The sequence below is a fragment of the Manacus vitellinus genome, unplaced genomic scaffold, assembly GCF_001715985.3.
Source record: "Manacus vitellinus isolate BGI_N305 unplaced genomic scaffold, ASM171598v3 scaffold_21_pilon, whole genome shotgun sequence".
In the NCBI taxonomy this organism is placed as follows: domain Eukaryota; kingdom Metazoa; phylum Chordata; class Aves; order Passeriformes; family Pipridae; genus Manacus; species Manacus vitellinus.
Window position 1 is genome coordinate 7,378,191 of NW_021939546.1, and position 22,741 is coordinate 7,400,931.

The window sequence follows — 22,741 nt, forward strand, 5'->3', positions numbered from 1 at the left end:
TTTTCAGAGTGCCAGATTTGGCCTGAGTCACTATGAGGCATTATTTTTAGTAAATCAAAAGCCAGAAGAGGAGAATTAAGCTCACCAAGGTGAGTTTTTTTATGTCCAGGGCCTTTCAGAGACCAGCCTCAGCACCAGAAAATAACTGTATTATTAAGAAAAAGTGTGATGCAATAGAGTCAGTTGTAGAAAACATTTGAAAACATTCTCTAGTTTTAAATTTTACCAGGTATTTGCCATCTTACGTTCTTCACCATTAAAGTTGGTGGAAAGCTTCCTCTTACCCTTGAATGAACCAGTTGTGTTCTTCTGTAGAAGGAAATGTGTTCCGAGTTCCGAAGCAGGGAATAAAAAAGTTACCTCAGAGAAGGAGAAAAAGAAACTCTCTTTGAAAAGTGACTAGTGGTACTGTAAACAGCTGCTTGCTGGCTCCAGTCTGACGTTTCCCAGGGAGGGTCTCTCACCTCTGATGTGTTTCGCAGTTTTTCTTTGAACAGGAAACTACCATTTTAAAAAAACATCATGTTTGGTGAAACTGTATGGGTTTTGTTTACAGAGAGCAAGGGGTCACAAGCTCGAGTTGGGGTTATGAACTCTGCAAAGGATGTGTTGCACTTGCAAGCTTGATGTTCATAGTGGGCACAAGCAAGGCTTCATTTTCAACTGTGATGAAAGCGACATTCAGTGACTTACAGTGTTGTTAGCACTAAGTGCTTTGGGACTTACAAACAGCTCAGCAGACAGACATAACTATTACAGTCAGCCACGGAGGAGCAGCAAGACTGGGGGAAGAAGACACTGTTACAGGGTAACATTCCCGCTGATCCATGGACCCAAGGAAGCAGAAAATGAACTGTGGTTGTTGTCATAAACTTTATGTGTTAGACCTACCTCTAATTCAGCCAGATTGTAAACTATGTGTAGAACTTGACTGTGCTTTTCAGTTCTCTCTGAAAAGTATGTTAATGTGTAGGGAATTCCTTCTCCTGGGTCCCTGCTGCTGTTTTAAACTCACTTCCTTCTGCTAATGCACCACTTCCTTCTGCATGTTCACCACTGTGATGTGCATGGTGAGAGGCAGCAAACAAAGACAAGCAGCAGACAGAAGCAGGTTGCTTGGAGAATTCCACATGCCGGGATCACTGTCATGGTTTGCAGTTAAATCTAGAGGGTGCTCTATATATATAATCTTAGTAATCTTTTGCTGATGTTGAAATATTGGATGTGTACTGTATTTCCCAGCCAGCAGAGGTCCCCTGGATGGAAAGGTCTTTTCTGTTAGTTTGTTTTTTGGGGTTTTTTTTGGTATGGACAAATGATTAACTGAATCAATTGTGTCAAAGGTTGAGCAAACTGTATCACACAGGCACATCTTGGGTTCAGGCTGGGGCAAAGTCATTTGAAACAAAAAAATGAGGCAAAAGAGGCAAACAGAAAGCTTTGCACAGCCTAAGTCATCTTCTCTAACAGTTTGTCCTCCATGTCTAGAGGGCTGTTAATCACTAACTGTGTGCTCAGTAACTCTGGGTTAAAGAATGGGCTGCCTGAAATACAATCTTTTATTTGGAGCAGATTCCTACAAGGATTCGGTTAATGTGCTTCTGTGTGTTAAATTGTTATCATCAAGCTGCCAAACCAGAAAGATGTCGCAGCCAGTTGCTTATTTTGCAGAGACATGGCTTCACAGGCAGAATAATGTCATTTGTAAGGTAACTGTGACACATTAGGGTGTAGCATTTGGCCAGGTAACAGCACTGAGGTTGTCAGATTTGTTTTGTATTAGTGAATATGATTCATTTTATACATAGCATCCATCATTCCCATAATGAGAAAATTAAAATGTATTTATTCTTTGTATCATCAAAGCACTCAGAGATTTATCCCACATTGAGAGACTGTGCTGCTAAAAGCCATAGTTGCACACAGAGTGAGGCTGTGTCTTCTTCGAAGAACCTCTGCTTGTCCACCAAGAGGAAGGGTGGGAAAACACAATGATATTCCTCATTTTGTACAGGGAAACACAGATTCAGAGAACTTTTCTCCATCTAGGATGCTCATTGTAGGTTAAGACTAATCAGGAAAATGAAGGGAAAGACTATTGTGTCCCAGGAATTGAAAAGAAGGGAGAAGTGGCAGGATATGAAGGCTGCCTCAACAAGTAACTAAAGAGACATTCTGCAAGGTTTTGAAGGTCCTGATCTGCTTTTGAAAGCCCAGCTGAACTGATGGGAATCGGCCTGTGGTAAGTTCTCAGCCTGGTGGGATCATTTAAGAGAGAGAATGACTCAACATAGTACCTAGAAAATACCAAATCATTTAATTTAATACCTGACAGGCTTCCATGGGCTCAACAGGTACATGGAGCAGAGAATCTCTATGGAATGGCCCAGCCAGAGCTGGGGCTCTTGTCTTCCCCAGCACCACGAGCCCAAGCCCTGGTGAGAGACAGCAAAGGGCACTCTCGGGATGAAGGCTTTCCGTGAGGCGTAAGAATGAGTGCTTATGCCTCATGTCTGGCCTTCCTCTGGAAGACAGACATGAAAAGCAGCAATAAATAAATGATTTTGCACTCTATTCCTAGAAAGCCGACTTGAGTTTACTTATCACTTCCTTCTTGCCAAGACTCAAATATGTTTCATTTGTTGAAATATTCATTTTCCCCATCCCTTGAAAGGAGCATTACAAATGAAAGTGTAAATTGCTTCCAGACAGATCTTTGCTTCCTCCCTGCTTGCCTGCGGAAAGCCGTGTGCTAACAACTGCAACGTTTACCTTGTGAACCTGCCAGGTGCTGGGTCATCTGCTGTTTACAGGGTGGGGAAAAAGCCTCAGTAATTTATCTTCTACTACGTGAACCATTTTCGAACCCCCACTAGCAGATGGAATGGGAACAGTGGTGGTTTCGAGTCGCCGATGGTACCTGGGAGTGATGAGCACAACACGCACCACGTTCACCCTGTACCCTGTCAAACTGTTGCTGCTTTGTGCTGTACTTGGCATCCAAACTGCTCGTTGCTTTGGGTGAGTGACTGTTTCTGAAGCCACGTCCATGGGATGATAAGATAAACAGTCAGATCAGCACAACCTCTCTGCTTTCGTGTTGTGTGGTCCGTAATTGCTGTCTTGAGCGATTTCTGTGTTTCTAATGAATAGCGAGAGACATTGTTTTGAAGTCAACACAGTGCAATGTGTCTGCCTTCAGAAAAGTAATCCTCTTGATAAATTTGAGATGACAAATTGCCACGATCGTGTTGTAACAGGGAATTGTTTGCAATGTGCAGCCTTCTCCCATGCTAGCTGCCCAACAGAGTGCTGGGGAGACGGGTTTGTTTTCTTGGAGTGTGTAAATAGTGAGAATGTGGCTGATAGCTGTTCCTTTTGCTGGTGCCTTAGTACATTTTGCTCCTTCAGAGAACTGTGACTGTAGTCTTTCCATTTTAGCTCTGGCATTGTGGAAACCTTGGAGACAGTTATCACATGAGGGGGAAGACAGTGGCTGGGGTGAAGTAAAGGCTAACACTTGGGGTTCAGGTTCATTATGGGGTTGAAAGGGATTATTGTAAACTGAGAACAGAGTCTAAGACTAATGGCTTTGGCCAGCTTTTGAAAAAATAGGCTGCTCGGTAAAGAGAGACACTTAAGCCTGGTTTTCAAAAATGCTGAGTGCACACCAGCCCTTATCGTTGGGACTGGTGTTTGTCACAGAGGTGCCTCACCTCGGAGCTGTTTATCATGTATGGCAGTGAGGTACCAAAGTGCTGCCCGTGCACCAAGCAACAGGGAGCTGTGGGGCAAGGGCAGCAACTGATGATGCAGATTTTGGCTAGGTAATTTGATAGGGCTTGCACAGCTTAAGGTGAAGCTCAGGTTGCAGGGTCATGGGCTGAGTTTCCTCTGCTGGCTAGATCAAATATGTGTCCTGCAGTCACCCCTCCTGAATGCTCTGCAGGGTTATTCTCATGGTGGTGGTGTAGAGGACTGGATCTGCTCTTGGACATTGAAGAGGGAATCGGGTTTCATACAGGATCAATGCCAGTACAGAATGGGAACTGAAATCTAGATGTTACCCGCAAAACTTGATGGGGTCTAACGAGTGTTAGTTCTCTTTGGTGTGTAGTTTTGCACAGGTATGGGTCAAGTTGCTCCTTATAGACTGGTAGTTTCACACCTTGAAGCTCTCGTGTTGTTGAGCACAGTGGTGAAGAGTCCCTTAACCTCAGTGGCACCAATGAGAGCGTGGCCAACAGCAGGCACGTCCGATCCGTGAGTGACCTGCCACAGCCCCGCGACTGCGTGCTCTCCGCCTGGTCCTCATGGAGCAAGTGTGATCCCTGCCAGAAGAAAAGGGTGAGTGTTTGTGGTCTAGGCATGAAGCCTGAGAAACCAGGAGGCAGAATCTCCTCTGAGCCCTGTCTTTATTATCTGTGGGGTTGGGCATACAGGAGGCTGCTGAGGAAAGTCCTGTAAGGGTGAGACTGTGGGCTTTTGCTTTCAGGTGGCTTTTGGCTCTTCAGCTCACCCAGTAATTCCAGTACTTTCCAGGGTGCCTCTCTGTCCTGAGAAGGTGTAAGCCCAGGCTTGGTAAAAACTGTGGCTTTTGCAGGGACTTTCCAACACAGTCCTTTTCTTCCAGCATTAGTGCAAGGCACCATCTACACTAATGGTCCCCTCTGGGACCTGGAGACACTTGGTGCATCTCAGGATTAAGATGCTTTTTCTTGTCTGCCAGCCAGCATTTTCCACCCAAGAAGCCCCATCAAATGAAAGTAATGATCCCAATAGCATGAAGAGCAAAATCCCCCTTGCTAGAGAGACCTCTGCTAATGAGTTGGAGAAGCTGTTCCCAGGCTTAAGCAGAAATAACCAGTGATGGGAGTTGGGAAGAGTGAAGCTTCGTATCAAAGAGTTAATCTTAGAAGCTGGGGAAAAAAGGAGGGCTAACATATTGGACGGAGTAATTGACTGCTTCACAGCAGTGTTGTGGGCGGAAAAAAATCCCTAATGATACAGAGGGGCAAGTAAATACACTGACAGAAAATAACAAGGGATGTCGTTACCAGTGCTAATTGAAAGAGAGGAGATGGAACTGAATCCTTCCTTACTCTTGCAAAGTCCTGCGCTACCCTGTCAGGCTCATTTAAAGCAACTGTCAAAGAAAAGCAAACTTTCCTTCATCCCTTCCAGTCCTCAATCTTTCCTTAATAAAATTAAAACTGTCGCAGATCAGAAACCTTTGAAACTAGGCACATTACTAACATCACACTTTCTTTGCTGACACTTTTTTTTTTTGATATGACAGTACCCTTAGATCAGTTTTCCACACCACAAAGATTGTTTTTTAACTAGAGAAGCGTAAAATTCACAATTTCTGTACACTTGAGTCAATATTTTTTATTTCATCACAGTACAGATTTGCCCGCCTGGAACAACCCTCTCAGTTCAATGGAGATCCCTGTGATCACTCTGACAGAGAAGCCGAAGACTGTGTTACGAATAGTCCTTGCAGGAATAAAGTTAGATGTGATGGGTTTGTGTGCTCAGTCACAGGTAAGGACTTGTGGAGTGGGAAGTGGGAAGTGGAGGTGCTCAGGTGGCATCTCTGACACCACTCTGCTGAACTTTCTGCTTTTACAAGGGTTTTCTGGGCCAAAGGGATGTCATGAGTTGACCCAACTCCATCCGTGCTTGTATTTGCATCAGTGGTTTTGAGTGAGTCCATTAGCCAACATCTGTCAGTCTAAAGCATGTCTTTACATCTTCAAATAGGAAATTAAAACCCAGTTATATCAGTAAAATCTGTAGCACAAGTGACAGCAACAGCACTGGGGCATCCTTGACATTCTTTCTAGGTTGAGCAATGAATTCTAAGATTAGGAGAGTTTTGAGCAAAACTGAGCAGTTAAGAGTTTGGTGATCCATGCAGATGAAGATTTTTTTTCCAACTAGATTTGAACCATTCATTACAGGAATCTTTTATATTGTTTCTAGACTGAGTCAGAGAGTATGATCATAGGTTATTTTATGTGGGTCTTACACCTTGTATCCTAGGGAGATGCATTACACGGAGGCTACTCTGCAATGGGGACGATGACTGTGGGGACCAGTCAGATGAAAAAAACTGCAAAAAGGTGTTTAAAAAGTGTGACCAGAAGATGGAACAATACTGGGGAATAGAGAATCTGGCTAAAGGGTAAGTCAGTGACTTGCATGAAATGTTTTCTTACTTAAGGCTAGGAATGATCTTATGTGGCTTCAGACATAAACACTGACCAGAGAAAAGCTCTAGCAATTGTTGTATCCAGAAGTGAGTTAGGATCCAACAACCTTTGGGAACCTCATCCAAAGTCTTGCAGACATCAACCTGTTGGAGTGAGTCTAGAGGATGGTCACCAAGGTGATTAGAGGAATGGAGCACCTCTTCTATGAGAAAAGGCTGAGAGTATTGGGATTATTCATCCTGGAAAAGAGAAGACTCTGGTGTGACCTAACTATGGCCTTCCAGTATCTGAAAGAGCTACAAGAAAGATGGAGAGAGACTATTTACAAGGGCATGGAGTGACAGGACAAGGGGGAATGGATTCAAACTGACAGAGAGTAGGTTAAGATTAGAGATTAGGGAGAAATTCTTCCCCGTGAGGGTGGTGAGGCCCTGGCACAGGCTGCCCAGAGATGATGTGGCTGCCCCATCCCTGGAAGTGTTTAAGGATGGATGGGGCTTGGAACAACCTGGTCCAGTGGAAGGTGTTCCTTTACATGGCAGAGGAGTTGGACTAGATGGCCAGCTTAAAGGTCCCTCAACTCAAACCATTCCATGATTCCATGAAATCAGTATCTTGGATTGCCTAAAATATGAACCTTACTACAGGTTTGTATCTTTACACCATATATTGATTTGGAGGAGGAAGAGGGAGTTCAAAATTTCTTTGATTTCTTTCACAACAGTGAGAGATGGAGGAATTTATGGACTTTACTTGACTGGAGTAGGGTTAACATGCATCTTAGCAAACTCCAGCTTTGTGGGGATTAAAATCCAAATCTGAATTGATCCAGCTTTTACAAGCTAAGACTGTAACAACTTTCTGTAAGATCAGACTGTGTGAAAAGAGTTTTTTCTCATTCTGCAGGGAAAAAATGCTTTTTACATTAAAAAAAAAGGAAAAGAAAAACTCCTATTGCAAGGAAAAAATTATAATTTCCTCGTTATTCTCTGGAGATATGGCTGCTGCACATGTCATTGCTAATGCTTTGTACTTCTGAGTTTAATCAAAATTAAAAATAATGTTGGACTATTATAGGAACATGCTTCTCATCTCTTTGAAGCTACAATTGCTCAGTAATTTGCTTTTAGTGGACTTCCCATCTTTTCAGATTGTTCTAAAATTAGAGTTAATTTTTTACAGCCTCAGAGTCGTTATCATGCAAGCCTCTCTCCCCAAAATAAGGAGAGGCAGGTCCAACAGAGTCCTGGAACTCTAATGGGGACACACATGGACTACTAGCAATTTATCCTCTTTTTTTGGTGAAGTTTTATCTATTTACACATAACTATTTGAGTTTGTGGAAGTGAGTGCCACATCCTCAACTGTGTGCCACAAGGGTGGTGTGTGTCCTGACAGTGAGCAACAGAAGGGTTTTTACTGCAATACATCCCACCAGCAGCAATAGGAAGAACATGTTATAGAGTTTAATCTCCTCATCTAAAAAGATTGCAATGCTACATCCTTTCTTAGAGCAGATTTCTCTCCATCATCCAATGAAATAAAAAAAAACTTCCCCATGATTTCAAGGATTAGTTGAACAATTCCTTGACTACCTTTATTCTTGTACCCTGACAATTTTTTCTCTCTTCTACTGACCTCTGGTTGATCCTTGACCAACCTGGCAAAGATCATGACTGATAAACCAGAACAAAGAAATGTGAATTAAAAATTGGTCTGGATTGATGACGTGGGTTGGCAAACCTGTCTTTAAATTTCCTGCTGGATGCAGTGAACATTTGGCAATGCTCAGGGTGGGCAGCCTGACAGGGTGAGGATTTGGCTGGTGAGGGTTTGTTCTGCTCGTCCCTGAGAGTTCCAGCAAAGACTACAAAAGCTACCAGTGCTGGTGGCAGTAACACTGGTGTCATTCATAGCTGGGTGCTGAAAATTGCCCTTCATATTTATCAAGTGTCAAAATTTGACTCTGCCTTTTGCTTCCTTGTTAGTTAGGTTCTTCTGCAGCAGCTGGGTTGGTTGGACTGTGAAAGAGGCAAAACTTTCTTTTGGGTTTCAAAATAAAGAAGTGTGAAACAAAAAGTCCTCAGCCAAACAAAGCAATCTTTTGCCTTTCTCAGCCAAGGCATTTAATGTTTACCTTTAAATTGATGATATTGTAAAATTTTGCTGCTATGCTTCATCTACAGGTTAAATATTTTCACAAACAACTTGGAAGGATTAGTTCTTGATCACAGGTACTATGCTGGGGGATGTTCTTCCCATTATATCATGGACACAAGATTCAGAAAGCCATACAATGTAGAAAGCTATACACCAGAGGTATGTCTCAGATTTATCTGCAAATAAACACACATACATATATTCCAAGAGGTTTAGTGCACAAAACCAACAAAGCTTCATTACCAGATCATTTTATAAAAGATTACAAAAAATTCTTGACACCCAATAGGATCAGAGTGAATTTAACCCTATTGTAGAACATGATCATACTCCACATAGTCCATGATGCTGAACACAGCCCCTTATAATATCCATGTGCACTGGAATAGGTGACAGTGTTCCCTTGGATCTTATCATTGCAAAAGCTGAGCCTTACCTTCCCAGTGCCAAGAAGTGTCCAAGAGGCCCCAAAAGGTACCCAGTGGGCATGGGGAGGTTAATTTTAGACAGAATTGTGGAGTGCCTTAAGAGCCAGGCTGGGAAAGCTGCCCTTGTGCAACAGCTGAGGGTTGAGCAGCACACCATGTGCTTTGTATGAAAGGTTGTATCTGTGGTGCATCAAAGCTATATTTCAAATATTATATATTTGACCTTAATGCTTTTGATGACATAGCATGATATTTTTGAGTGTTGCCCACTAGGAAACCTTTTCCTTTTAGAATTCATACTTTAATTGGTGCCTGTGTTTAAGACTTCACCTTCTTTGCATAAGATTGACATATTAAGTGAAAGCCTGAGGACCTTGCAGTATGGAGCAGATAGTAGCTTTCCTGCTGCTGTAAATCAAGTATTCTTGAAGTATCTGTGTTAATAATAATAGTGCTTTGCAATTATACAACGCTTTTCATCTTCAAAGTGCAAGCATTAATTCATAAGTATATTTGTATCTGCATTCCTTCCTCATGCTTCAGGTATACAATCACTATGCAGGAAATGAGACATGTTGTTTTTCCTTTCTGTTTAGACCAAAGGCAAATATGAATTTACAATGACTGAATATGACTCCTACTCAAATTATGAAAGCAATGTCCTGAAGGCAAAGGCTTCACAGTCAAGCTTCAGCTTTGGTATAAAAATACCAGGAGTGTTTGAGCTCGGTTACAGTTCAAATGACAACAGGTTCAAGAAGTTCATTCAGAGGATGAAAAGATTTTCTTCAACTGTAAGCATTGTTCCACTTAATTCTCTTCTAACATGTTATCTGTTAGTGTGTGTGTGCCAGTTTGATGCTCACCATCAGGTCAGCAGCCATGACTGGGATAAATGAAATCTTTTCCCCCACCAGATTTTGCCGTTTGGTCAAGTCTTTTCTACAGCCACAAGGCCTTCATTTGTGTTTATGGCATCCAGGAGCTTTTCCATTCACGTCTCAGCCAGGAACTGAGCTGCCTAACCTCTGGAATCGGCCACAAATGATTGAGAGGACTCAGTGAGCCTCCTGGGTCCCTTCCATCTGTGGATATGCTATGATTCTGAGTGTGGTCTGTGCAGTGTCCTGCTGGGCATCCACATTTGGATGTTTGTAGTCAAACCATTTAAAAAAGTGAAACTAAGCAGCCTGTTCAGATGGTCTCCTCTCCTTACAGTCACCTTGCTACTTGGAGATGTTCAGGTGACAGTCCCCACGTGGCCATGGGTGCTGGATCATGAGAGATTCTTACTTCTGATGCCAAAGCAGTCTGGGAGTGCAGCCAACACAGTGGCTCCTCCAAGGAAATCTGCAGAGGTAGAATTGGGGTGTAGCTATCGAACCCCAGAGCCCAGAGTTCCCCTTTGAACTACTGGTGAGTGATGGCGACTAAGTGAGATATCTGGGGTGAAAGGAGGGCAAATAGGATCTCTGCCCTTCCAGGAATTCCTGCACCTGTACATGCAGTCCAGGCACTGGTCAGTGGTGTGGGTGGCTGTTGTCTGTGTGATCCCTGCAGAGTATCACCTCACACGTGAAGGGCCATCTCTGTTTTTAGGTGGGTTCAGCAAGGCAGGAGCTGTTGTGTTGGTAAATGATAATGCAAACAGCAAGGCCAAGCTGTTCCACTGTAGGGCAGCCTTGACAATAACATAGAATGAAAACAGCTAGCAGGCCTTCCGTGGGTTTAATTATAGACTAACTGATGCCATTTTGCTTTGGCTGATGCGATCTGTCTGCCACGTGCATCATTCATCAGAGCAGGACACACACCCCACAAAATAGAAAAGGCACAATCACTTCCAGTCTCGTCTTTGGAGGTTTGGTCACAACTGTGAACTGAGGCTGGCTTTAAGCTGGCTGGAGATCTGTAACTCCTAGGACTGCTTTATGAGATTGAGTCTGAGATAGTGTGCATCATCATCTGCTTTCTTTGTTTCATCTGTTATTGCTGTAAACAAACATAGCTCTTATCAGTGGTTTAATAGTATCACTGATCTATGTCTCCCTTCAGTATAAAGTACACTCAGGAATGGCAAAGTATTCCTTGTTGCTATTAAACTTGCATTTGTTTCCTGAAAAGTGGCATTTCCCACAACAAAATCAGAGATATATAAGAAGCATTTGCAATAGATATCCAAAAAGAAACCCAATCCTAAGTCTTGATTTTATTATATAAGCTGCAGAGTTCTGTATTGAACCCCCCCTGATGTGCTCATCCTGCTGGCTCAAACAACTAGACATTTAATCCTTTGAACATCTTGAAAGAAATCTTCTATTCCTGACTTTTATGCCAGAAAGGGGGGAGATAATATTTGTCCATGTACGCATATCTACACAGAGACATACAAATACGTGTGCATGTATGTGGGAGTGCTTGTGTTGTCTTCTTTCCTTTGAGTTTTGATAACAGCATATTCTATGAAATATGAATATGGATTAGCCAGAGAATTACCATTTCACATATAAATCATGATTTCAGATGTCAGAACTTTTCAGGAGAGAGTTTGTGACAGACAAAGGCCGGTCAGTGTTACTATGGGTGGAGCAGGCTCGTGGGGTGCTGCTGCATCCTTGCATCCTGGGTATGCCAGAGCGGAGCCTGGACCCTGCCTTTCCCTGTGTCCCAAGAGTGGCCTGACTTTCAGAAACTTGACCACTAAAAATTTTGCTTTTGCAAAGTTAAAAGATTTCCAGTTGCAAACTGTAAAATTGATAAATCCTGACCAGCGCTAATTGTTTAAGAGCAAATAACCACACACTGTCACGAGAATGACATCTCTCACTTCTTCTGGATTCTCTTGTGTTTCTGCATTTCATGTAGTCCAGCAAATTCATCCATGCCCGTTCTGAGCTGGCTGTTGCTGTTTATAAGCTGAAGCCCCGAGCCCTGATGCTGCATTACGAGTTCCTGCAGAGGCTCCACCAGCTCCCGACAGAGTACAGCTACGGGGAGTACAGGGAGCTCTTCAGGGACTACGGGACCCACTACATCACTGAGGCCACTGTTGGTGGCATCTACGAATATACTTTAGTCATGAACAGCAACGAGCTCCAGAAGGCAGGTATGTGCATCTGATGGTTGCAAAGGAGCTTTGGGACCAGTTTTTTCGTGGGAAAACCCCCCTGCAGGCACACAGTGATGGCTCAGGTCTGAGATGAGAAAAGAGAGATGGTGGAAGAAGGAGTTAACAATGTCTGAAAAAAGTCCTGCAGGATGTGGGAGTAGAAGTGCTTTATGGCAGTGAATAAAGAGGTTTTCAAAGCATTCTCAGCATCATGGGCTTGTCTAGTGGTCAGGCTGTGGGTGCTGCCAGTTCACAAAGAAGGGCCAAGTAGCAAGTGTTTTAGATGACACGTTTTGGAGGCTGACAAGAGGTTGAGATGAATGAGAATCATGGATCTTAACACTTTTGTTAGCTTTGAAAACCTTCACCTAAGTTCTTTTTCCATTGCCTTTCAAATGGCAGTTTTGAAACACCTTTAGCCTTGAGAGCTTTTCCGGCATGTAGGAAACAGTAAATAATTTACTGGATGACTCTTGTGCCTGACATTGCTCTTGCTCTTTGACTCTGGCTTCCTTTGTTGCAAGAAATGATGATTGTTGTGTAGGACAGAGCAAGCTATGTGACATTAATCAATAGCTGCACTCTCAGTTATTTATTCATTGGCATGGGAGTGAGGACCTGCCTCCGCTGTCTGTTTGCAAAGGCATTTAGTGGACTCTGCTGTAGGTGATGCTCAATCTGTTTGCTCTGCTGTCGAGGAAGTTCCTTATCCTGTAGTCAGATAGAGCCCCGAGGGACAGAATTTAGATTCAGATTTCACATATTCAAATCTTAACACTGTTTCCCAATTTCAGCTATTGGTGTGGGCCCATCACAAGCCACATTTGCTTGAACTAATGTGTATTATTGTTTGCATCAAAATGCTCCACCCATCAGTGTCTTCCAACCTAGATCAGGATCCTGCAGCAGTAGCAACATCTTCTCACTGTCCCCAGTACTGAACTGGGCTGTAAGTTTTCACCAGGGTTTTTTAGGTCCATTTTCTGTGTATATGAATATAAAACATCAAACAGTTGTATTAAAACGGTACAATTTTTTGCTGTGTATTTAAGGTTATTCTCTGAGCGATGTCCAAAAATGCACCCAGAATGGCTTTAACATTGGTGCAAATATTGATGAGGTCTATGTGAGGCTTGGAATAAATGCAGCTGGCTGTAAATCCATTTTTAAAGAGATTGGAGGTAAGCATGAAACACTTCTGCCATTTCATTTATAGCCTTTGTCATAATGAAAAGAAGATTTTTTTGATCTTGCCTGCCTGAAATATTTCCCAACTTCCTCCCAGCCACTTTTGAGTCTGCTGACTAACCCCAGCCAGGCTTAACAGACGGGAAGATATCTCAAAGCTTGGGTTTTTCCCAGGATTTTCTTTACTGAGTAGAGAGTAAATATCTGCTCAGCATCCCCAGGAAAAGCAGGGAAGGATCAACCATTACCCACCTGGCGGTTGCTGTGTTACTAATCCCCCACCTCTCAGCAGAGCAGCCCAGCATGCCCCTTTTTGCACCCAAAAAAGCTCTGATGGGCTAAAAAGGGAGGTAATGGTGTTGTGGGAGCCTCAGGGAATGTGGGGAGCTGGGGGTGTGCAGTGGGAGGAGGGTGCACCTGAAAATACATGGAGGAGAACAAACAATACTGGTGGTGAGGAACTGTGGATGGACCTGTGAGCTTATAACCATAGGGTAGAAATTTAGGGGAGAGACATAAGGTGCAGAAGAGGAGCATGGAGTATTCTTACAAGGGATCAGGAGGGACATAGGACACACTTTGTAGGAAACCAGGTGTGAAGCACTTGTAGCGTTTTTCCTTTGCCCTCTGACTGTGATGGATCTTGTGCAGGGGTGTTTTGCTCTTAGCTTGTATCTCAACTGCAGTCCACAAAGACATAACTGGGCAGAGCTGGCCACTTTGTGAATGTGTTTTTGCAGACAGCACCTCCAAAAAAAAGTATGTGGAAGATTTCATTGCCCTGGTTCGTGGCGGAGCAAGTGAACACATCACCACGTTGGCCTACAAAAACCTGCCAACAGCTGCACTCATGCAGGAGTGGGGAGATGCTGTACAGTACAACCCTGAAATCATAAAGCTAAAGGTACATATCCATCACTTCATTCAGTCTTACTTAGATGAGCACCTTGGAGAACTCTGTGTTCAAATAAACAAGATTTAAAGAAACAAACCCAGAGGAATAATAGACCTTATTGTGCAGCATAGTTTCTCTAAGACTGGGAATTCAGAAAATCAAAGGTGTGATGCTTTAAAAAGAGTGTGGTTGGAAGTACACAGAGTGAATAGCTTTGACCCTTGTAATGTGGCTGTGCAGATGTGATTCTTTGCTGATGCCAAGCAACAGGCAAGACAATCCACCTTCTCTTTTACCAGTGTATAAGTTAACAAAATATATTTCTGACAGCATAGATTTTATAAGGACTTCTATTTTTCTTGAAATTTCTCATCTTCTGTGAGAACCAGTGACAATTTAGCAACAATCCTTTCAGTTCAGAAGGTCAAATAGTTCATCATACATGCCTAGATGTTTGTGCAGTTCAGCTAAATCTTAAAAAGAGAAGTTAGGTTTTGAAGAGTCAAGGATTTTTGATCCTGAAGAGTTTTAGAAGTGTAAAAAGTAAGCAGAAGTATGTAGCAATTCTGCTTCATCTTTTTAAATGTCAAAATAAGTGGATAGTACAAAGGTGCAAGAGGACATTCTTTTAAACAGAGGTTTGAACTGGTAGTGGTGGAAGTTGATTTTATTATTGTATGGTTGTTTTTTATTGTAAAATTTAGTTTTAGGCAAAGATACTTATACTTCTGAAAAGCATTTGTTTCTCAAGAAAGAGGTGAATTTTAAAAATATGAAGCAAGCAAAAAATCAGTAATTTGGAAATGCAACCAGTGCCTGTGTGGCACTTTTTGCAGCAGAGGTGTCTTACCCAAGCCCCCAGTGTGCTGTGGATTGACGTTCCAGAAAAGCACTGGGAGGTCTCAGGGCAGGAGACAAGAGAAATGCAACCCTCTACACTAGATCCCATGCACAGAAAAAATCTCCCACAAGAAATTATTGCGTTCTTTGTCTTGCCTGGCATCAGTGACCAGGCTGCCCAGTGAAAAACCTCAGACGGATGTAATTTAGATTTGGTATCTTCATTTCCATACCAATATCCCTGTGGGGCTTGAAGATCAAAAGTGCCAGTGAAGTGTGACTAAATGTCAGCCCAAGAATGCTTAGTTAGGGAAAACTAAAGCAAATCAGTTCATAAATCATCTGCTGAAGGGACTTGGCAGGTCACTCTTAGTGTATTTCCTCATTTGTATGATCTGAATTCAAAAAGCAAAGTATGGATCACAGATAATTGATGAAGAGTGGATGTACAGCATCAGGAAATTAGTATTTTTTTATTGAAACATTCTTTAGTTCTTGTAGTTTGAGCCTGTGATGGCAGAAAGATGATCTTTCATGCTTACTTTGTTGATGTGGCCTGTGTGGCAGCATCTCTGTAGTGAGGATGGGAATTTGGGATGGATCCTCTGGTGACACGCAGCAGTACCGTCCCACTGGCAATATTGAGACCCCACTTTAAATTTCCCTTGTTCTCAAGAGAAAAATAATGAGTGAACCAAAGTCTCCTTGATCCCCTATTGCATGTTCACCATGTTGTGCATCCCCTCGTCTTCTCCCACCAACCCAATCCGCAGGTGGAGATCAAATCCTCTCCCTTCTAGAAGGCAGTGGAAACTCTTATCTTGGCTCCATAAAGATAGAAATCAGCCTTGAAACGCAGAAGTGGTGAAGGTGAAGGTGCTGATGTAAATGTCTGTGGCTGATGCCTCTGGCAGCATTGGGGGGCTGTGGAGGGAATGGAGGAGATTTTTGTGGATGGGTATTCGGGGACATTTATTAGATCAGAGTAAGAGATCACTCAGGAAGTGCAAGTTTGAGCAAATCTCATCTAAAAATGTCTTTATCAGGAAAATGGATGAGAAAGGATTTAATGGAACTCCTGTGAAACTTTGCTTGTTTGTTAACTAACAGTTTGGCTGTTGTATTTTTTACACATTTCCAACTGCTTTGGTGTTGGAAACCAAGGGGAGCATCCTTCTGAGTACTCCTGACATCGTGGCTTTGTTGTTCACAAGGTTTAAGTAAATAGTAATGGGAAACCTGGAGCCTGTACCACACAGCCTTCATTTCCCTCTCCAGCTGTGCCACCACCGAGCTTTGTGATGTTCACAGCATCTTGAACTTGGAAATTAATGCAGTTTCTTGCCTCCCTTTAGGCAGAGCCGCTGTATCAGCTGGTGACTCCAAATGACTTTGCCAGTGCAATCACAATAAAAGAGAATCTGCGACGGGCTCTGGATGAGTTTCAGCTGGAGACCAGTTCCTGTCGCTGTGCTCCGTGCCAGGGCAATGGCACCCCCTTCCTGCAAGGTACAAGGATTTTGAACCTCTTTTTTACCCTCTTAAGAGAAATCAGTTGGGAATTTGTGGGGAGCGAGGAAGGTTGGCTCTTTAGTTTCCCCTGTCATTTCTTTATCAGGTAATTTTTTTAAAGTTGGTCTGTTTGTAGAGTCCTGGTGAGTAAAGACAGTAAAGTCAGGGGATGTGTCTTTTTAATAGGAGTGACCATTTGTATCACTTTTATGGAAGAATTTGTTCCTTCTCAATTATGCGTTTAAAAAAAGCCTTTGACATCTTTAAGTCTCCTCCCTTGCTTTTAAGATTGCTTCCATCCTCCTGGAGAAGTGACTACTGTCTCAGCATTAATTAGTGTTTGTGAAAGTGTTTTGAAGATGAAAAGCACCATATAAGTGCCAAGTACAGTGATCACCACCACCTCCCCCCATTTCTGGTAGAAGCTGTCCTCCTTTGTAAGCAGGCTGTGATTTAAAAATGAAGGGGAAAAATAATCAAATTCAATGAAAACGGCTCTGCCTAAACAGACATAGATGATGTGATGAGAGCTTCTAACAAAGGGACCATTTTGTCAAGTGCCTAATTCCAATCTGCATCTGCAAAATTCCTGATGAGAATCATTATCATCAAATTGTATCTAATGCAGAAACGATCACTTCAGGTACCACCTAGTTGATTATAGCACTTCAAGGATTTGTCTCATGATGACCCTTGTTTAAATAACTTTTTAGGAGCTGAGTCAGGTTAGCGTTTCATTTAGGATCTTCTCAACAAGAGGTTTTAAATGACCATTTATTTTCTTAAGTGGGAGTTCTCCTCTGGGTTCCTGACATGGGATGCACATCACAGTCCTGGGCAGCCAGAGCAGGGATATGTGGGCTTTTCCTCTGCCACAAAGCCAAGCTGGGATACTCCTGTCCCAGATACTCGTTTCTGATGCTGTAGTTTGCTCCCTCTCAGCTTTACCAAGAGCTCTCTCTAGAGACCCCACCTGCAGTGCTGTGTCCAGCTCAGGGACCCCCAACATAAGAAGGACATGGAGCTGCTGGAGGGAGACCAGAGGAGGCCATAAAGATGCTTTGAGAGCTGGAGCCCCTCTGCTATGGAGACAGGCTGGGAGAGCTGGGATTGTTCAGCCTGGAGAGGGGAAGGCTCCAGAGAGAACTTGGAGCACCTTTCTGCACCTAAAGGGGCTCCAAGAGAGCAGGAGAGGGACTTTGGACAAGGGCCTGGAGTGACAGAACAAGGGGAAATGGCTTTAAATTGAAAGAGGACAGGGTTAGATTTGACATTTGGAAGAAATTTTTCCCAGTGAGGGTTGTGAGGCCCTGGCACAGGTTGCCCAGAGAAGCTGTGGCTGCCCCACCCCTGTAAGTGTTCAAGGCCAGGTTGGACAGGGCTTGGAGCAACCTGGGATAGTGGAAGCTGTCCCTGCTCATGGTGGGGGGGTTGGAACAAGATGATCTTTAAGGTCCCTTCCAACCCAAACCATTATGTGATTCTGTGATCTCTTTTGGAGAGGAAGAGGGGGACTGTGTGGACCCCTGGTGTGAGGAATTACTACTCCAGCTACAGTGCAGTGGCAGGAACAAATGGCTGGGGAGGCAAGAGGGGTGGCAGGGTAGCGACGGCTCCCCTCTTTATTGCTATTTCATCCTTTCAACATTGCTGAAAAATGATGGCATTTCACCCACTGTCCCTTCCTCACAGAATATGAAGTGCTGAAAAGAAATGAGCGTCTGCTGGGAAATGTGACTTGAAGTCTCTAATTCCCACCATCTCTGCTTACTTTTAGGAACAGAATGTGAATGCTTATGTCCCCTTGGCTACAGCGGCATCGCTTGTGAGATCAGCAAGAGAAAAGGTGAGAGGGACCCCAGGTCTGAGGAGACAGTCCCAGCTGCATTAGGAGAGTAGCTGATGGATGGGGAGTGATGCCCAGCGCTGGCTATCCCCAGTCTGCCCAGCCCAGTGCACCAGGGCTTAGTTGACATCTGCAAAGGTGACAGATATACTTTCCCCACCCTCTTCTGAATTTCTTTGCACTCTCGAGGAGGAGAGTTTATTTTTGCTGTTCAAAGCTGCATGTACGTGCCTTGCAATTGTATCAAAAATATGAACTTCTACCTAATTGACAATCCATGACAAGCCTCAAGTCTCCTCCAACAGCTCTGTTTCCTAAGTTTTTCCCTTTGAATAAGCCAGCATGTTGCAAACTGTTGTCCCCCAGATATGCTACCATGCATTTTAATCTTAAAATCTTATTATGTTGTTTTGAAGCGTTTACTAATGCTTCTTGGTCACTTGATATTGCTGCTGTCTCCAGACTGATGTTTTTAACTCCTTCTAGTTTAGGATGATCTGTGAATTTAATCATTTTGTTTACTTCTTCCAGCTCATTAATTTATTTGCTAAATAGTACCAGATCCCAGGCACCCAGAGCTCTGGCACCAGTCTGATGCAGTGCATTTATCACTGCTTTGTTTACAGTCTTATCCAGTACTTATTCTGTATGGCTGTGTCCTAACTAAGCTAGGCTGAAATGCATTTTAAACCAAGCTTTCACCAAGCAGGGGGTCAATTTTATAGGTGTTTCTAGAAAAGTCCATGGAGCCTTAAACTGTAGAGTAACACCTTATTTCAGTCTGCTTATCACACGTGCAGTCACATCCAACCCTCCCAAAGACTCACTTGTCAACATGGAACTTCCTTTCTCACGCCCCTTTCCTCCTTTTATCTGTTGCCTCCATAATTCTCAGGATTTTGAATTTTTCACTCGCATGCTCAGGGTCCAGAAGAATCAGTGTAATAGGAAAAGCAATGGAGAGAAAGATGAATAGTCAAGCTGTTGTTCATTGAAGTGCTAACACTGCCCCTCCCACCTCAAAATGTGGCTGAGACGAGTTTACTTGGTGTGTTTCTTATCTAGGCTTGGACTAAGTCAGAGACAGAAACATCCTACAAGAAAATATAAATCTAATTAACCTTTTTTGTCCTCTTTTGTGTCTTCCTAAAGTGTAGTTTGAATAAACACCAGAAATGTTGAACAAAGAATTAACATCTTTAAAGCAATCACTCATTGTTAATGACTCCAGTATATTGTTAGACAGGGGCAGAACTGTTTGTATTTAAATGTGATTCATGGAAGCTGACAGCTCTTCCCATGGAAAGACCTGCCTTACTCTGACAATCATTTCCTACTTTGGGTTTTTTTTTCCAGATGCTGCTATTAGTGGAAACTGGGGCTGCTGGGCCAGCTGGTCTCCATGCTCAGGAGGTCAAAGAACAAGAAGACGACAGTGCAACAACCCTGCCCCACAGAACGGTGGTTCATCGTGCTCAGGGCCAGACTTGGAGACAGTTAATTGCTAGAGGGAATCATTAGGAACTTACAAAAAAAGTGATGGGCATTTGGAAAACTGGTTGGGAAGATGTCACCTGACTGGCTTTCTGAGTTGACCTCTCTCTGCTCATGGGTCTCATCCAAGTGTACTGAAGTCAGAAACATTTCAAGACACTGGGAGCTGAGAGTGTGTTATGAATCACACCTTTGGACATGCCTTACAATTGTCCCATGGGATTGAGTGTGCTCACTGACCTTAATATTTTGCCTTTTCCCTGTCTTTATTGCAATGGGCTAACTGAGACAAGCTTTATCTCCTGCTGTATTTGGTAGCTGCACGATTTAAAATTGTGCTGTCTTGTTTTTGAAGGTTTCTTTGAGATAAGAAAAGACTGCTTGATCTGAGGCGCAGCAGAATTTGTGCTAATATGCAGCTTCTGTGAAGACAGCTGTGTCATGTGGAGCAAAATACAGCATGTTAAAGTCCAAATCTCAATGAGCACAACAGTATCTAATGTGACATTTAAAGCTTCTGTGCCTCAATACCCCAGTTGCCCAATTTATTGTATTTAACTTAAATTGTCTGTCGTATGAGAAATCGTCTTCAAGGAGTGGAAACCAAATGGTGACACCAAAGCCTTGTGAGACTATACAGTAGTTTTTCTCCTACCACAGTAGGAGATGAGCCTCCTCCTTTGCCTTTCTGAGGTAAAAAAGATGCACCAAATATCAGATGCACCCTGGTATGCTCAGATACATCAGTGCTCTGGTTCCTTGGGAAGGGGAGGGAAGGACAGCGGGATGCAGCTGGGATGGATGAGGAACTGGAAAGCAGCTGCTGCTGCTTCTGCTCCTTGGGGATATTGGAGAGCAGGAAAGATGGCTACACTTGATGGAGAGGCTGTACCTTGACTAGGGATGTCACTCCAGGATGCCAGGATCCTCAGCTGGAGCAGGATGAGCACCAGCATAATCATACAGTCACAGAAGGGTTTGGGTTGGAAGGAACCTTAAAGGTCATCTCCTTCCAACGCCTCTGCCATGGATAGGGACACTTTCCACTGTCCTATGTTGCTCCAAGCCCCATCCAAGCTGGCCTTGAACATTTCCAGAGATGGGGCAGCCACAACTTCTCTGGGATAAATGGAACTTTTTGGAACAATTGGTTGTACATTCCCTGAGGTGTTCTACCTGTAGACAGAGCCTCTGTCCCAGGCAGGCTCTGTTTCATCTGTTTGATCCCATCAAAGTCTGTATTTCAGTAGGTACACTGCTAGTCCGCTCAGGGTAGGACATCTGACTTGAAGAGAGTTTGCTAATGAAAAGAGCCAAAGGAAATGGTTTGCCCTTTATTACTGTCCCTGGAGCTGTGCATCATAATGCAGATGTAACAACAGAGGAACTTAGAATATTGTGCACCATGTCATGACCAACCTGAGCCTGGATCATTCCGGGGACTTGCCTCTTACAGCTTTGTTGGTGGTTAATGATTTTTCCAAAGGCATTTGGCTGGACCTGCTGTAAAATAACCAACAATAGCTTTGCTCCAAAAAGCAATTCCATCAGTGCAAAGTTGTTCATGAGTGTTGTGAGTCTTCTAACATCCGCAAGGTCAAACACTCTTCTGAGGGTTTTTAGCAGTGCTGGTGATGGTGGGTTGGTATTGCCAGTTTCTCCCCTTTCAGACTGATGTTGTCTAAATGTAATTCCTATAAGAACAGCTCAGGCTCTCTGACATCTGAACAATGGAACGTGCATTTAGTTGTAGCCCTCATGCCGCCTCCACACTTATCGACAAGGTTTCTGTGACAGCTTTAAGAAAGGCAGAGCACATTGCATATGTAAAAGATGAGTGCTCTATACTCATTATGGGCTTCACAATTTAGCTGCCAACCCAAAACATTTCCCTTTTCCGCTGTGCAGCTGTGATATCTTTTGTGTGATAGAAATTTGCCAGGAGATTAATTTTAGGTCATGGTCAAAGGGGTCACTGCTTGTGTGAAGGATGACATTCCTCCAAGTTTTTGAAGGCACATGAGAAGCTCTGCAGCTGAGGACTCTGAGCATGGTTCCTGGGTGCCTGTAAGGACAGGTACTTCAGTGTCATTGCCTGCCCTTCTTGAGAATGATCAATGTAATCTCACAAAGGAAATTTCTCAAATGAGTCAAGTGGGTTTTGTAAATTTAACCACCTTCCCTCATCATCAAGCTGATTAAACACATAGTGGTGGTGCCTCTATCCATGGCTGTGGCAAGCAGAGTGTAGCAACCTGGATTGGCAACTGTTCTTCCCAAATCAGAAAAGCCCAGAGTTTTTGAAGTGGCAGTGCCTGGGTTTGTATATTTGGGGGTTTTTTTGGAGAAAGAGAGGAGAGATTTGACAGTCGTCAAGATCAGCAAGGTAGTCTAACTGAAGTATGAGTTCAACAGTGGTTGAATATGCAGCCTGCAGGCTTAGAAGCTCCCATAAAGGACATAACTTTATCTTGTCCTTGTGATTTTGTGCTTTGATTCAACTAACTAATGATTTATTATAACCTGGAGGGTAATAAAAAATACTGTGCTGAAGCTTTTATCGTTTCATTTTGGTTCGCATTAAATTTTGGTACTATCTTTTACTGGTGTTTCTAACTTCCACTTTCTGTGTAAGTTTAGATTAATAACCCACATGTGAGAACTCGGGAAGGCAGGCTGTGTGTGTGTTCAGTGCTGGCTGAGCTGCTCTAGCCCATTTCTGTGGTTAAGATACTTGTCTCAGTGGGCTCTACTACATCCCGTATTATATTTTCACAAGTAGTTCGCTTGAGAAAAAAGAGAGGGTAAACATGAAGAAGCTGTAATTTTTTTGCATCTCCCTGCCTGAAGACATTGCTGCTGTGATGTTGCTGGATCCAGGCAACATGGCTTTGGAAACTCCCAAAAGGGTATTTCAGGTAAGTTGTAGTTGTCACATTCAGCTTTCCCAGGACAAAACCAACTTCACTCTTGCTACCCTAAACATCTCCGTCAGGTGTGGTTAAACCAGACTGCTTTCCAGCCGAGATTCCCTTGCTCCCTGTTGTGTCG

General features: G+C 43.3%; 1 protein-coding gene across 2 annotated transcripts; it reads left to right on the top strand.

Moving 5' to 3' along the window:
- The first annotated feature begins 2,746 nt into the window (after positions 1–2,746).
- C8B (complement C8 beta chain) lies at positions 2,747–22,256 on the top strand. Of its 2 annotated transcripts, none has more exons than XM_018072378.2 (12): positions 2,747–3,021; positions 4,176–4,347; positions 5,406–5,547; positions 6,049–6,190; positions 8,405–8,537; positions 9,403–9,600; positions 11,672–11,912; positions 12,968–13,096; positions 13,844–14,007; positions 16,194–16,347; positions 18,128–18,196; positions 19,553–22,256. In XM_018072378.2, the coding sequence occupies exons 1-12, from the start codon at positions 2,885–2,887 to the stop codon at positions 19,702–19,704; spliced, it is 1,833 nt and encodes a 610-aa protein (XP_017927867.1). In that variant the 5' UTR covers positions 2,747–2,884; the 3' UTR covers positions 19,705–22,256. The 2 variants fall into 2 exon arrangements, with proteins under 2 accessions (XP_017927867.1, XP_008923468.2); XM_008925220.3 differs by having other exon boundaries at positions 2,750–3,021; positions 4,197–4,347; positions 19,553–22,255.
- Positions 22,257–22,741: the final 485 nt, after the last annotated feature.